The sequence below is a fragment of the Erithacus rubecula genome (assembly GCF_903797595.1).
Source record: "Erithacus rubecula genome assembly, contig: SUPER_33_unloc_1, whole genome shotgun sequence".
Lineage (NCBI taxonomy): Eukaryota > Metazoa > Chordata > Aves > Passeriformes > Muscicapidae > Erithacus > Erithacus rubecula.
Window position 1 is genome coordinate 352,915 of NW_027636168.1, and position 16,140 is coordinate 369,054.

Sequence of the window (16,140 nt, forward strand, 5' to 3'; positions counted from 1 at the left end):
CCTGGGGGGGACACCCAGCTGATGTCCCAGGGGGAGATGACACCTCAATAACCCGCAGGATTTTGAAATTTAAAAAAGCCAAAAAATCCCACCCTGTGCGTGCAAGTGCTGTTCCCCGAAATTCCCAAATTCCCAAATCTCTCCAGCCCCAAAATCCACCTCATTCTAGACCCCAAATTCTCATTCCAGTCTCAAAATCCTCCTCAATCCAGACCCCAAATCCACTTTCCAGCCCCAAAACCCTCCTCATTCCAGCCCCACATTCCCTTTCCAGCCCCAAAATGTTTTCCTTAACGTCCCTCCCAACCCAAATCATTCTGGCCCAGCAGCTCCCAGTTCCTCACTGGGACAGCAGAACTGGAATTATTTTTAAGATTTTTCACTCCATCTATCCCAGTTCACTTCCCCCTGACCCCAAAATCTCACTATGAGGCATCTGCGTGTGTGACCTTCTGAGAATAACTGAAAATTACAAAAGTGTTGCTTTCCCAAAATTGCCAATGTCCTGTGTCTGGGGTTGGCTTTGGGGGGGACTGGAGGATTCCTTTATGACTGAGGCTGGTCCCCACGGAGCACCTGAGGCATTTGTCACCTGTGGCCACTGTAGGACCAGCTGCCATGCCCACCTTTAGTTGGAAATGGAGTTGTTTTTTTTAAAAACTTCACCTTTCCTCACCTTTGCTTGGACACAGAGTTGAGTGTTTTTGGAACACCTCAACTTTCCTCACTTTTCCTTGGAAATTGGGTTGTTTGTTGGTTTAATAGCTTTTAACACCTCATTTCTTCACCTTTACTTGAAAAATGGATGTTTTTTCCTTTTTAAAAACCTTAACTTTCTTGATCGTCGGCTTAAAAATTAAAGATTTTTTTTTTAAGCGCCTCAAATTTCAATTGCAAATTTCTACATCCCCCATCTTGTGTCAGGTTTCTGATAAACCACAAGTTTTAACACTCCACCCACAATTGTGAGCTGTGCAGGAGTTCCTGCTCCTCCTCCTTGTTGCCACTGTTTTTCAGCTCGCCTGGTTCTGGTTCTCTGAATCCTCCCTGTGCTCTGGATGCCCATGGACAAATCTTGGATCCCTCTTCTCACCACACTCATGCTCCTCCACCAAACCAGTAAGTGCCAGCTGCTCCTTGGCCCTTGGCAAGGAGATTTTGGGGTGGTTTTAGGGTTTTAGGGTGGTTTTAGGGTTTTTGGATGGTTTTCAGAGCAGCTCTGTAGGGTGGATTTGCAACCAGGGTGAAAGATGCTGCCACGGATCTCTTGTTGCCATGGAAACCAGGTGATGGAGGGCTGATGTCCACCTCTGGTCCAGCTGCTGTCCAGATGTTCTCCAGACATCCTGCTCCACTCCTGCTCCTCTCCACGTTGCCTCCCAATTTTTCGAGGTCCTGGGGTGTTTCCTGGTTGGAAAGAAAGAAATTGGGCAAGGTCTGGCTGCCACCCTTCCCTTCAGCCTCTGGGACAGCTCTTATTGCATAAACCATTCTCTGGCCTTGTTAACCAACAAATTTCCTGCTAGTTTATCTTCACCCAGCACTTTGTCTTTCTCATAGTTGGAGAGATTCTGTTGTCTGTGTCCCAGAGGTAGCAGAGGCTGAGGGAGCCAGAAATTCAATCAGCCTCAGGGCTGAGCCAGGATCAGTTCCCTGTTCAAAAAACTGGGAAGAAAAATTCCATTTCTGGTCTAGACTGGGAACAACACCATGGAAAAACAGGCTTTGTTTTTTTCGAAAAAAATCCTAACCCAAACCTTTCCACAATTACCTGATTCTCCTCCAAGCAGCAGCTGACCAGCAGTTCCCTCTCCTGCTGTGACTGTTCCTCATTCCTGTCTCCAGCTCTGCATTCCCGTTCCCCTTTCAGTTCCCTGCCAGGCTCACACGTGGCCATCACGAGGCTCTGGGGGCTCAGCCTGGGGGTAGCTCAGCCACATGGGAAGGCTCTTCCTTTGCCCTGGGACCCTTCCATGAGTCCCTTCCAACTGCTCCAGTCCTGATGGGCTTCGTTCTCTGGGTTCAGCAACTTGATCCCGCCTTGATCCCGCCTTGATCCCGCCTTGATCCCGCCTTGATCCCGCCTTGATCCCGCCTCCATCCCTCCTTCATCACATCTTGATCACACCTTCATCCCAGCTTTTGATCCCACCTTGTTCCCAGCTTTTGACCCCACCTTCATTGCTTGATCCTATCTTCATCCCACCTTCATGGCCCGTCCAACTGACCTCCATCCCACCTCCATCTCATCTTCAGCCTGCCTTGATCCCATCTTGATCCCAGCTTTTGTTCCCGCCTTGATCCCACATTCACCCCATCTTCAGCCTACCTTTATCCTACCTCATCCCCCTGCAAGTGGCCTTCATCCCATCTCCATCCCACCTCCATCCCTCCTTCAGCCTACCTACATCCCCCCAGCTGACCTTCATCTCACTTCCATTCTGCCTTCATCCCACCTTTTCATCCCTTCTTCATCCAACCTCCATCCCACCTCCATCCCACCCTCACCCCACGTTCTCTCCCCACTTTCTCTCCCCAGCAATCGCCAGTGACCCCACGGAGCTGATCAGGGCCGTGGGCAGGTCCGTGACCTTCCGCACCCAGGATACGACAGATGGAAATGCATTCTGGAATTTTGGGACTGAACCCATAGTGACTGTGTCATTTGAGGATCCTCCTCAAGCCATATTTGCTAAACCAACATTCAAAACTCGTTTTGCTGTCTCCGAGAAGGGCCGTGCACTCACCATCTCCCAGCTGACACTGGAGGATGCCGGGAACTACTCTGTAACCATTGGGGATAAAAAATCCACCTTCACCCTCCATGTGTACAGTAAGTGCTTTTAGTATTTTGGGGGAGTTCTTTTACATTAAAAAAAAACCGGTTTTCTGACACCCCCGTGCCCCCAGGGGAGCTGACAGAGCCCACAGTGACCTGTGAGGACCAGAACTGCTCAGGTGGGAGCTGCCGCTTCTCCCTGCGCTGCTCCGTGTCCGGAACTGATTTCGGGAAGGTCTCCTACATGTGGAGAGTGAGAGATCAGCCATGGGATGAGGGCCCCGTGGTGGTGTTGGTGAATAAATCCTCCTTGGAGGAGCCAGAGCCACTGACGTGCACGGCACGGAACTCTGTGAGCAGCAGGAATGTCACTGTCACCACCCCTGACATGCTCTGCACAGGTGAGAGCAGGGAAAGGTGGGAATTTGGGGTGGGCTGACAATGTTGAGGTTGGGATGGGCTGATCTTGGACCCCTGAGAGCCTGCAAAAAATAAAAAGGGAATTTGGGGTTGGAATGGGCTGGTCTCCTTTGCGGGATTCTGGCTTTTCCCAGGATGCAGCAGCAGCTCTGACTCCTGTTCCTGTTCTCTTCCCTCACCAGAAATCTCCGTGCACCGTCCCGGTGAGCTGCCAAGTCCAGCATGACCCCGAGTGTCCTCGAGTGTCCCTGAGTGTCCCCGAGTGTCCCCAAGTGTCCAGGGCAGCTTTTCCATGTCTGGACAGGAAGAGGAATTGGGGAGGCTGAGCCCAGCACCTTCCAGCTCTTCCCAAAATTCTTTCCCAGGGAATGTTTGGGCTCTTGCCAGAAGTCCCAGGGACAGGACAAGGAGTGGTGGCTACAAGCCCAACCCCCAAATCCCAAGGCCAGCCCCCAGTTTACCCCTCTGGAGCCATCCCCAAGCCACCTGGCCATGTCCCCATGTTCCCTGCTCTGGGCCACCCCATCCTGGGAGATCTCCAGTGTTCTTTTCCACCCCAACAACTGGGGTTGTTCTCAAAATTTTGAGATTGTGGGATTTGGGGATGTGAGGATTCTCCCACCCCTGCTTCATCCAAGCTACCTCTGCCCTGACTTGGAGTGAGCTCTCCTGGACTGAGGGAATCAGGGAGGGATTCAAGGCCAAATTCCCTCTGCCCCCCATGACAGCAAGAGCCTGGATTATTTTGGGATGTTGCTACTGGAACTTCTCCCTTTTGCAGGCACCTTCTTCAGTAGCAGGGTCACGATCGGGCTCATAGCCACCATTGGAATCAAGGTTCTTTTCTTGGTTCTGCTCCTGCTCCTCCATAAATCCAAAGGTGAGCATGGAAAGCAATTCTGGAGCACTGTTGCTGCCCGTGTGCCCATGGGTGGGCTCCTTCCATCAGTGCCTCTGGTGGCCGTGCCATCATCCATTGGCCAGGCGTGTTCTGGTGGATATTTGTGAGCTCCACCCAAACTCTGCAGGGAATTACCACAAAATCGTAGTGATGGCATCCAAATGAAAGGGGAGGCTCAAGCCTTTCACATGTTTAGAGCTGTCCCTAACACAGGACAACGTGGTAGACACAATGTCACAGCCTGGAGGGTAGTCCAGGTTTGTAGGACAAGGTTGAATGATCCGGGCTTGGCTCCACACAAGTTATGCAAATTATCACTTGAATACGGATCTGCTGGCTCCGTATGATATTGGGCAAAGAGCCCAAGTGCTGCTCCAGCCTGGTCAATTTATGGTTTTTGAAGATAATTGGAGACTGATGGATGAAAAGGCAGCCACAGTGCCCTCAGACAGATCCCAGGTTTGGAGTGGGAAGCGACGCTCTAATGGGGCTGCATTACTTTTCTAATAAAAAGAAACTTTAAAAACTAAAGTGAAATTAAATTAAATTAAATGAAACAAAACAAAACAAAACAAAACAAAACAAAACAAAACAAAACAAAATAAAATAAAATAAAATAAAATAAAATAAAATAAAATAAAATAAAATAAAATAAAATAAAATAAAATAAAATAAAATAAAATAAAATAAAATAAAATAAAATAAAATAAAATAAAATAAAATAAAATAAAATAAAATAAAATAAAGACAAGGCAGTTTTTGCAGCTATGGGGAGTCTCACATAAATTTGGCACTCCACATTCTCCAATAGGTCAAGCCATTGTCAAACCTGCTCATGGTACTCTGAAGCGTGTTTTGGGCAAACAGAAAAGGGGAATGGCTGGTGAAACACCACACAGCAATTGGAAAAAGCTTTGTACACCATCAATCACCTCACAGTGCCCCAAGATTCAAACAATCCTGTCATTGTTGATCACCTCACCTCATTACAGGCTGCAGACGAGACACGCCTGCCTCGAACGAAGGTTTTTATACATGACCTGGCCACGAACAAGTGGGAGGACCCACATGAACTCATCGTTTGGGGTCGTGGCTACTCTTGGATCCCAACAGATACCAGGCTATGCTGGTACCTGCACGGTGTGTCCGTCCTGAGCTGTGACATGAGACACAAAGTGTGGCCCATGCACAGCCTTCAAATGCTGATCAACCAACCACCAACCAGATGATCCCTCTACAGGCAGAGAAGGAGCGTTCATCTGTTTGTGTCTAACTGTTTCGAAATCAATGAGAGATTTTTAGACAGATTTTTGAATGTGTTAGAAATTGTAATAGGTTTTAATTCTGGTAAACAGTAACAGATCTCACTGTTATATTAGAAATAGCACTCTGGTGATTGACTTCTTGCAGGGAAGAGCAAGAGGTTTGAAGATTTCCCTGAGCACTCCAGGTGTCCTCGGGTCTCTTGTGTTCCCCTGCAGGGGGCCCCACAAGGAACCACAAACACTTATTTTCTTTTTTTTTAAATAAAAAAGGGGCATGTGTGGATGCTGGTGAGAGTCGGGGGAAAACAGCAGTTTGAGATTTCCTAAGCTACTCAAGGGAAGGAATTAATAGCAAAGTCCAGCACCTGCTGCTGTGGACAGGAGAAGTGGGTAAGGAATGTGATGTTTTAGTACAAGCTCGTTTACAAGAGGTTCTGCCTTCCTTGGATCAATGATCTTAATTTCATCCTTGGTTTTGTGAACCAGTCTCTAAAAATGTGACTAGTCCTGCAATAAATCTCTTCTGCTTTCTGGATGAAGCCTGTGTTGCTGTGTTCATGTGCTGCTCCCAAGTCTTACAGCCACATTGGGTGGGAATTTGAGAGATTTGGGTGGGAATTTGAGAGATTTGGGTGGGAATTTGAGAGATTTCTCTGGATATTTGCGCCACTTCTCTAGGTATTTGAGATATTTCCTTCAGTATTTGAGATACTTCTCTGGATTGATGGGATTCTCCTTCAGGTGAGAGATTTTATGGATATTGGAGATATTTCTATGGATATTTGTAAAGTTTCCATCCCTCAAACCCCTTCAAAGCCACCAGAGATGTTTTTAGTTTGGGTTTTTTTTGGTTTTTTGTTTTTTGTTTTTTTTAATCCTGATCCCAAGTGCAGTGCTGAGTGGGATTTTAGCTCAAATAAGGCAAATAAAGAAACTCAGAGGCATTTCCTGCTCTTTCGCTTTCTGCAACAAATCAACCCCAAAGCAAGTGATAAATTCAGCTTCTGAATGAGGGGAAGAAGTGACAAAATTACAGTACAGATATGATAAAAATTAGTCCCCAATTCAGGGGAAAAGTGACAACACTCCCAAGGTCAGGGGACAGAGGTGGCAAAAATCATCTATAAAATAAGGTGACAGAGGTGACAAAAGGCTCTGCGTGCTCAGGGGCCACCTTCCAGTGTCCCCTCCCCATCTCCCCGGGGTGAGGACAATGTTCCTCATGCTGCTGGTTTCCCTTCAAATCAGCATCTTCATTATTATCATTGCACCATCAGAACATTTACCACAACCATTTTCACTCCACCCCCAACTGACGTCCTTGTACCTCTTTTTTTCTTTGTGACAGTTTTGGGTGCAGTTGGTGTCCTGGATCCTCTGCGTGCCCCAGATGCGCAAGGACGAATTTTGGATCCTTTCTCTCACCATACTCATGCTCCTCCACCTAATCAGTAAGTGACATCGCTTTGTTCCTTGGCAAAATGATTTTGGGCTGGTTTCCGGTGGTTGCAGGGGGATTTCCAGAGCAGTCAGGGTTAAAGATGCTGCCATGGATCTCTTATTATCATAGAAACGTGGTGACAGTGGGGCTGGTATCCACCTCTGGTCCAGCCTCTGTCCAGATGTTTTCCAGACATCCTGCTCTACTCCTGCTCCTCTCCACGTTGCCTCCCAATTTTTGGAGGTCCTGGGGTAGTTTTTGGCCAGAAAAGAGGGAAATTGGCCAAGGTCCAGTTGCAGCACTTCCTGTCATGCTCCAAGAGGGTTTATGAGAGTCACCCTGTGGCTTTGCTAACTAGCAATTTCCTGCAAATTTATCTTCATCCAGCACTTTGTCTTTCTCATGGTCCGTTGTCTTTATCTCAGAGATGGCTGAGGCTGAGGGAGCCAGAAATTCTGAGCCCAGCCTCAGGGCTGCTCCCTGTTCAAAAAACTGGGAAGAAAAACTCTGTTTTCAGTAGACTGGGGGAAACAAAACTTGTTTCGTGGGGGTTTTTTTCTATTTAAATGGGAAGTTGCGAAAATGGCAAAAACAACTTCTCCTTGAATTCGTGACCCAAGATCATGGGGTGTTCACTGGGGGGGAGGGAGAGATCCAGAGGGATCTTGGACATTGTCCTGGGCTGCAGCTGAAGGAGTGAGGGAGGATTCCCATCTCAGGTCTTGTGACATCCCACCTGGAATGGGGCGATGCTGCCCTTCCACGAGCCTCTTGCCTTCAAACAGCCCTGATGGGCTTCATTTTCTGGATTCAGCAGCTTCATTCTCCCTGATGCCAATAATCCTACCTTGATCCCAGCTCCTTATCCCATCTTCATCCACCTCCATTGCATGTTCTCTCCCCAGTGAGCGCCAGTGACCCCAAGGACCTGATCAGGGCTGTGGGAGAGTCCGTGACCTTCCGCACCCAGGACATAACAGACAAAGAGTCAGCAGTCTGGAATTTTGAGAATAGACACATAGTGACTGCGTCATTTGAGGATCCTCCTCAAGCCATATTTGCAATACAAACATTCAAAACTCGTTTTGCTGTCTCCGAGAAGGGCCGTGCACTCACCATCTCCCAGCTGACGCTGGAGGATGCCGGGAACTACTCTGTAACCATTAGGGGAAAAAAAATCCACCTTCACCCTCCGTGTGTACAGTAAGTGCTTTTAGTGGTTTTGGGGGAGTTCTTTTACATTTAAAAAAAAACGGTTTTCTGACACCCCCGTGCCCCCAGGGGAGCTGGCAGAGCCCACAGTGACCTGTGAGGACCAGAACTGCTCAGGTGGGAGCTGCCGCTTCTCCCTGCGCTGCTCCGTGTCCGGAACTGATTTCGGGAAGGTCTCCTACATCTGGAAAGTGAGAGATCAGCCATGGGATGAGGGCCCCGTGGTGCTGTGGGTGAATAAATCCTCCTTGGAGGAGCCAGAGCCACTGACGTGCACGGCACGGAACTCTGTGAGCAGCAGGAATGTCACTGTCACCACCCCTGACATGCTCTGCACAGGTGAGAGCAGGGAAAGGTGGGAATTTGGGGTGGGATGACATGGGATGGGATGGCATGGGATGGGAATTTTGAAGTTGGGATGGACTGATCCCAGTCCCTTGAGAACCAAGAAAAAGTTGGGATTTGGTGTTAGGATGGGAATGTTGAGGATGGAATGATCCTTCTTTGATTCCAAAGTTGGGGATTTGGGGACTGGGCTGGGCTGATACTCCTCTCTAAGGCTCCAGCTTTTCCTGGGATGCAGCAGGAGCTCTGACCCCTGTCCCTGTTCTCTTCCCTCAGCAGAAACTTCCACGCACCCTCCCGGTCTCGGTGAGCTGCCACCGCTTGTCCACATCCAGCCACGCTCCAAAGTGTCCTTGAGTGTCCCCGAGTGTCCTCGAGTGTCCCCGAGTGTCCTCGAGTGTCCAGTGCAGCTTTTCCATGTTGGGCCGGGAAGGGAAAGTGGGGAGGTTGAGCCCAGCACCTCCAGCTCCTCCCAAAATCCCTTCCCAATAAATGTTTGGGACAGGACAAGGAGTGGTGGGTGGCCACAAGCCCAACCCCAAATCCCAAAGCCAGCCCCTGGCTTCCCCATCAGGAGTCATCCCAAAGCCACGTGGCTGTGTCCCCATGTCCCCTGCTCTCGGTCACCCCACCTTGGGAGATCTCCAGAGTTCCTTTCCTATTCAACACCTGTGGGATTTTGGGATTTGGCAATTTGAGGATTTTGGGATTCTGGGATTCTCGCACCGTTGCCCTGTCTTGGAGTGAGATCTCCTGGACTGGGGGATCAGGGAGGGATTTGAGGCCAAATTCCCCATGCCGGGAAGAGCCAGGATTATTTTGGGATGTTGCCACTGGATCTTCTCCCTTTTCCAGGTGCCCTCTCCAGCAGCGGGTTCATGTCCTGGCTCATAGCCACCATTGGGCTCGCAGTGCTTTTATTGGTTCTCCTCCTGTTCCTCCGTAAATTCACAGGTGAGCGTGGAAAACAATTCCTGGGAAGGAGGTGGGACCTGGGAGGGGGCACAGAATGAGGATGGGGTGGATTTGGGGCGGATTTTGGGCAGATCTGGGGTGAATTTGGGGTTCTGATTCTCTTGCATCTCCCCCAGGCTGGAGGAAATTCCGCCTCTCCAAACCCAAGCCTCCGGACACAGGTGGGATTTTGGGGGCAGCTCCCTGCCCTTTTTCCTGTTGGGAATAGCCAAGGGAATTGCATTTAGGGTCAGGGGAATCATCATCAGTGATTTCGGGTCAAAGCTGAAGGACCCCGACCCCTCTGTCCTGGCTGCAGGAAAAATAAATGGATTTTGCCCTCCAAAATCAGCCACGAATTTAGGATTAAAAAAAAAAAAAAAAATTTAAAAAAATATTTTCCCTGTCCTTGGTGCTGGAAGTTCATCCCAGTACCACAGCACCCAGGGAGGGCAGGATGAGGAATAATTCCCAATCCAGCAGCTCCGAGGGGTTTTGGGGTCAAGGTTTTACCCAATCCTGAACACCCGAGGTTGGGATTCCCGCCAGGGGGATTCTCTGCATCCCAAATTGCCGAATTCCTGCTTTTTTCCCCCATTTCAGTGGCCTCATCCAACACGGTGTACGCTGAGGTGGGACTTTCCCAGCAGGTGAGTCTGGGGGTCCGTGTCCTCCCCGGGGTCTCTCTGGGGTTGGGGACACCCCAAGGACACGATGGGGACACCCTGGGGACACTGGGAACAGCTGGACAATGCCTGGCTCCTTTTGGGAATTCCAAGGCGGTTGTGCCACAGCTGGATGTTCTCAAGGGCACCTGAACTGCTCCAAAACTCCATTCCCAGTCCCAAAAATTCCCAGAGGGATCAGAGAAAAAAAATGGGATTTTTGGGGTTAGGAGGGAGCTTAAAATTGGGTGGGGACACTTCCCATTGTCCCAGGATGCTCCAGCCTGGCCTTGGGATGGGGTGACACTTCCACAGATGGATCTTTGAGGGATCTCTGCATTTGGGATCTTTTTTCCCAACACCTAAAACATTTCCTAAATCCTTTTCCCCGCAGTGTGCCCCTAATGGAATTAAAGCCAAACCAACGGATGGAGAATCCGGCACAACCGTTTATTCCCTGGTCAAGCGTCCAAGCCAGGTGAGCTGGGAGACCCCGGGGTGGGGGGTGGAACCCCCAGAGTTGGGGTCCTTAAAACAAATCCAGGGATCTCCCTGTGAGGGTGGGATCAGCTCCCAAGATCCCAAACCAAGCCCGTGTCCCTTTGGTGTTGCAGGTGAAGGATGGGGCGGCAGAAAATGGCACCGTGATCGGCCTGGAGCTGGTTTAAAGGGTCTGGAGCTGGTTTAAAGGGTCTGGAGCTGGTTTGAAGGGTCTGGAGCTGGTTTGAAGAGTCTAGAGTTAGTTTAAAGGACATGGAACTGGTTTAAAGGGTCTGCACCTGATTTAGAAGGATCTGGACCCTATTTAAAGGGTTCCCACTCCTGGTCAGACAGACAGACCCTACAATGTGACTGCAATGACTCCAGAGCAGCTTCAACACCTCTGATCCCACTCCAGACCTGAATCTCAGGGATCTTCCCTTTCCCTCCTCGCCGATTCTGCCACAGTTTCCCTGCCAGCAGCCCCAGTTTGGGATCTCAGGGAGGATTCAGAGCATTTTGGAATCTTTCTCTTGGATCTTGGCAGCTCCCTGGGATTCAGGCTCCTTTCCCCACTGTCTCCAGCTGAGCTACTGAACAAAACTCTGAAGGGACTCCCAGACCAGCTCAGGGAACCTCTGAAGAGAATTTTTTTCCATGGAATCCCGAAATTCCTGAAGGTGGAAAAGTCCTCCCAGGCTATCAGTTCCATCTAATCTTGGTCACTCAGACCAACATCCAGGGGGTTCCTCGGACACCTCCAGGGACAGACGGGTTTTCCTTAGGAAAATGCATTTTTATGTAAGCTGCATAAAATGCTGTAAAAAAAAGTAATATAATTTTTTTTAATCTCTTGTTTCTGTCTTGTTTTGCATCTTGCAAAGCTTCTGTTTACTGGCAAAAAGAATTAACTCCAGGAAGTTGAAGCGAGAACCTTGCACCCAGCAAACCCTCAAGTGTGGTTTCTGCACCTGCTTCCTTCCCCCTCCCCACTTCCCTCACTTTTAAATGTACCAGCACCTCCCCCCACCCCAAAAACACAACTCAGCCCCACCAAAATCCTGCAAGGCCAGGATTTGGGATCAGGGGTTTTGGGATAGCTCAGAGGAAAATGGAATGTGGAGACTTTGATGTGTTTGGGGGGGGGGGGGGGGGGTTGATTTTGGGGGAGGGATTTGTGCTGTGCTGCTGAGCTGGGGGAGTTCCCAGCAGGAATTTGGAGATCACAGCAGAAATTCAGGAATCCCAGCAGAAATTCGGGGATCCCAGCAAGAATCTGGGGGTGGAGAAACAGCTCCATAGGGTGGAAAAATAATTCTATGGGGTGGACAAATAAATCCATGGGATTTCTCCATGGAATGGAGAAACAGTTCTATGGGATGGAAAAATAATCCCATGGAATGGAGAAATGGATCCGTGGGGTGGAAAAATAATTCCATGGGGTGGAGAAATGACTCTATGGGATGAGCAAATAAATCCATAGGGTGGAGAAATTGATCAATGGGGTGGAGAAATTATCTGTGGGGTGGAGAAATGATCCACGGGGTGGAAAAATAATTCCATGGGATGGAAATTATTCCAAGGGGTGGAGAGACAAATCCATGGGGTGGAGAAATGACCTGTGGGGTGAGCAAATAAGTCCATGGGGCAGAGAAAGGAACCCATGGGATGGAGAAATAATTTGATGAAATGAAGAAATGACCTCAGGGGATGGAGAAGTGACCTTGGGGGATCCTTTTCAGCAGTTCCCCCTTAATTTCACCACCTTTGTTTATCAACTGTCACTTCCTCTGAGCCAAAAGGGGAAGGAAGACGTTTCAGAGGGCCAGGGAGGGGATGGGCCCTGCAGGATGGACCCGAGGGGTTTGGGGGGCTCTGCCTCGCCCTGCTGTGCTTTGGGGTCGGTGAGTGGGGCTGGGGGCTGGGGGGCTTCGGGGTGTGGGGCTGGAGCGAGGGTGAGGAGGATGAGGGTGAGGAAGGGGCTGAAGGCAGCGGGTGCAGCTCAGGGAGGTCCCTTTAGGGCTTTTCCTTGGGGTTAAGCTCAGCTTTAGGGTTGAGCCCGGCTTTGTTGAGCCTGGTTTGTGGATTCCAGGAAGGGTTTGGGGTTTTCTGAGATGTCCCAGCACCTCAAATCCATCACAGTCTGCCCCAAATGAGCATCAGGAGGGGCTTTAGAACCATTTTGGGCTGGTTTTGTTGGTTTTCATCTCAGCAGGGCCACGAATGGGACTCGGATGGTCCTGGTGGGTCCTTCCACCTCACGCCCCCAATTTCACACCCCAAATCGGGACATTCGGAGGTATTTTGGGTTAATTTGTGATATTTGGGGATGTTTTGAGATATTTTAGGTTATTTTAGGGTGATTTATAATTGCCTATTGGTGACACAACCCTAAACCCTTTTGGGTTCCGGAACAGTCCCCGCTCAGCCCCCCACATTTTCCACTATGAGAACCTGAAACCATTTGGGTTTTTTCTTTTTTAACGGGGTGAGCTGTGAAACTCACAAGGTATGGTTTCTGTTCTGCTGTATTTCATCCCCCTCAGGGAGCTGTGAGACATTCTGAGTTGAAAAACCCACCCAGATCATCCAACCCAACCCCAGGACATCTCAAAAATCTCAAAATCCAGCTCCTGTGTCTGGGAGGGTTTTTACAAACCCTCCTGGATGTTTTGGGGGTCAGGATTATTCATTGGGAAACTTTTCAACTCCAAAATCCTCTGAGTGCAGAATTTTCTGGATCTCCATCCCAAATCCCACCTGGAACATCTCCAGCCGTTCCTTGGATCCCATCCCCTCTCCCTTGGAATTCCTGGGATTTCCTTCCCTCTCTTCTTTTCCAAAATTCACTTTTGGGGCCCTTCCTGTGGTGATGTCCCCAAACTCTGTCCCACGTCCCCTGAGGGGTCAATATTCCCATTCCTGATCCTCAATTTTGGGGGAGAATCGACAGGAATGGACAAATCCCATTCCCAGCTCTCGGCTTCCAAGAAGAGGAGTCAGGGAACGGGAATGTCACCCAAGAGGGGACACAAGAACCCCCGGAGCCACCAGGACACCCCAGCACAGCCACCAGGGACGGGGACACGATGACAACGTGGCTGAGGGTCACCACGAGCCCTCCTGGGAGCGGGGACCTGGAGGTGACACCGGCGGGGAACCAAACGCGTGAGTTCCACGGAAAGGGGAGGGAGGTGACATTGCCTGGAATTGTCACCATTGTGGGGAGGTGGCACCATCCTGGGGGAGGTGACACTGCCTGGGATTGTCACCGTCATGGGAAGGTGGCACCTTCTTGGGGTGAGGTGACACCATCCAGAGAAGGTGAGACATTGGTTTGTCACCATCAGGGGGTGATGACATTGTGCTGTGGGAAAATTGTCACCATTGTGGGGAGGTGACAAGACCCTGGGGGATTTGTCACCGTCATGGGGAGGTGGCATCATTCCAGGGAATTGGGATTTGCCACCATAATGGTGACACAGGTGGCACTGTCCCAGGCATTGTTGCCATCATGGAGAGGTGACACTGCCCCAGGGAATTGCCACCACCATGGGGAGGTGGCACCGTCCTGGGGGAATTGTCACCATCATGGGGAGGTGACTCCATAATGGGGGGACCTGTCACCATCCCAGGGGAATTGTCACCCTGCCACCACCCTGGAATGTCCCAACCCCCTTTCCCAGTGCCTGCCACCCCCCGGTCACCCGTGTCCCCACAGGAACGTCCTCGGGTGTCCCAGCCAGGTACTGGTCCCCCATCATCTTCGTGGTGCTGGCCCTGCTCGTGCTTTTTGTCACCTACCACAGGACCAAGGACAGAGGTCAGACACTGATGCCAGCACCCCCAAAAATCCCAAAACCTCAAAAAAAAATCCAGAAAACACAACCCCAAAAGATTGAGAAATGCCCCAAAAACCTCCAGAAGTTACAACCCCAAAATAATCAAAAATGCCCCAAAATACCCAAATGCCACCACCCCAAAACCTTCAGAAATCACACGACCAAAACCTCCAGAAATGCCCCAAAATGTCCCTTTTTGGGGTGCAGTACTATTAGGGGGATCCTGATCCCAAAACCCCTCCTGTGGTCACAGCTCAGGCTGGGACATTCCCCTTGCTCAGATCTGGCTCCAAAATCCCCCAAATTTCCCTCCTGAGCTCAAATTTGTCTCTTTTGGGGTCACCTCTGCCTTTCCCCTTTTCTGATTCACACAAATTTTGGAGTTTTGGGTTTTTTTCTTTCTCTTCTCCAAACCCAAATTTTGGGGGGCTCGGCAGCTCCTTTTTGGGGTTTTCCAAGGGGGATTTTGGGTGGAATAATCCCAGTTTTGGGTCTGTTCTGGTCACAGGGATCCGGAACCAGGTTGTGAGTGGCAGCGACTCCTCAGGTGAGCTCTGTGGGGTTGGGGGTAACTGGGGAAACTGGTTTTACTGGGATCATTTTCTTTTATTGGGGTGCTTTATTTTATTTGGGTATTTTTTAATTGGGGTATTTTATTTTATTGGGATTTTTTTATATTTTTGGGATATTTTATTTTATATTTTATTTGGATATTTTGTTGCATTGGGGAATTTCTTCATCAGGCAATCCCTTCCCATGGGGTTGGGATGAAAGCTCCTCCCATCTCAAAAATCTCAAGTATCCTAAATCCCAAAAATTCTCAAATCTGAGCCCAAATCTTCCCCTGCAGATTTGGGAGCTCTGGTCCAGCCCCAAGCCCAGGACCCCAGCCCAAAAATCCTGACCCCACAGGTGAGTCTGGGCTGGGAAAACTCTCATGGGACTTGGGAAGGGTCAAAACTGGGTTTAGGGGGACTCAAAGCTGGGTTTAGGGGGCTCAAAGCCGGGTTTAGGGGGCTCAAAACTGGGTTTAGGGGGCTCAAAGCTGGGTTTAGGGGGACTCAAAGCTGGGTTTATGGGGCTCAAAACTGGGTTTAGGGGGCTCAAAGCTGGGTTTAGGGGGGCTCAAAGCTGGGTTTAGGGGGGCTCAAAGCTGGGTTTAAGGGGCTCCAAACTGGGTTTAGGGGGCTCAAAGCTGGGTTTAGGGGGGCTCAAAGCTGGGTCTGGGAGGGTCAAAGCTGGGTCTAGATTTCTGGACACTGGGAAGGGTCAAAGCTGGGTTTAGGGGTACTCAAAGCTGGGTTTAGGGGTGTTCAAAGCTAGGTCTGGGTGGCTCAAAGCCAGGTTTAAGCAGACTCAGAGCTGGGTTTAGGGGGGCTCAGAGCTGGGTCTAGGGGGGCTCAAAACTGGGTTTAGGGGTGTTCAAAGATGAATCTGGGAGGGTCAAAGCTGAGTCTAGATTTCTGGACACTGGGAAGGGTCAAAGCTGGGTTTAGGGGGCTCAAAGCTGGGTTTAGGGGGCTCAAAGCCGGGTCTGGGGGGTCAAAGCCGGGTCCCAATGCCCAGAGACCCCACCCCCATCCCGAGGAGGATCCATGGAATTTCTGCCTCTTTTCCAGAGGCACAGGAAGGATCCTGGGACGCCCCCAGGCCCAGAGCTCTCCGAGACATCCTTCGGACCCCCGGGATTCCCGGGAGAAAGGAATTCAGTCACGGGCCCCACAGACCCCATAACGTGACCCCAAACACTCCAAATCCCCACCCCCATAAACCCCAAACCCTTGACCCTACAAACCCCAAATCCTTGACCCCAAACACTTCAAATCCCCACCCCCA

General features: G+C 50.1%; 2 protein-coding genes and 1 long non-coding RNA gene across 3 annotated transcripts in view; 2 read left to right on the top strand and 1 right to left on the bottom strand.

The window, feature by feature from the left end:
* LOC306813953 overlaps window positions 1–16,140 on the bottom strand; it is a 45,667-nt gene that overhangs the window by 14,375 nt on the left and 15,152 nt on the right. The window lies entirely within an intron of this gene.
* On the top strand, window positions 1,029–10,708 carry LOC306813959 (SLAM family member 5-like). Its single transcript, XM_079329642.1, has 9 exons — window positions 1,029–1,119; window positions 2,540–2,833; window positions 8,088–8,357; window positions 8,643–8,669; window positions 9,219–9,317; window positions 9,455–9,499; window positions 9,921–9,967; window positions 10,377–10,460; window positions 10,597–10,708. Exons 1-9 carry the CDS (start codon window positions 1,059–1,061, stop codon window positions 10,648–10,650), a joined length of 981 nt encoding a protein of 326 aa, XP_079185768.1. The 5' UTR covers window positions 1,029–1,058; the 3' UTR covers window positions 10,651–10,708.
* LOC306813993 (uncharacterized protein) lies at window positions 12,325–16,043 on the top strand (the record flags this gene model as incomplete). Its single annotated transcript, XM_079329690.1, has 6 exons — window positions 12,325–12,366; window positions 13,439–13,630; window positions 14,184–14,285; window positions 14,813–14,851; window positions 15,155–15,216; window positions 15,924–16,043. Exons 2-6 carry the CDS (start codon window positions 13,552–13,554, stop codon window positions 16,041–16,043), a joined length of 402 nt encoding a protein of 133 aa, XP_079185816.1. The 5' UTR covers window positions 12,325–12,366; window positions 13,439–13,551.

Excerpts from the sequence above, each read along its gene's own strand:
- LOC306813959 (XM_079329642.1), top strand. The coding sequence starts at position 1,059 with ATGCCCATGGACAAATCTTGGATCCCTCTTCTCACCACACTCATGCTC. Across the intron at positions 2,834-8,087 it reads CTTCACCCTCCATGTGTACA|GGGAGCTGGCAGAGCCCACA; the intron begins GTAAGTGCTTTT and ends CCGTGCCCCCAG. Across the intron at positions 9,318-9,454 it reads GTTCCTCCGTAAATTCACAG|GCTGGAGGAAATTCCGCCTC; the intron begins GTGAGCGTGGAA and ends CATCTCCCCCAG.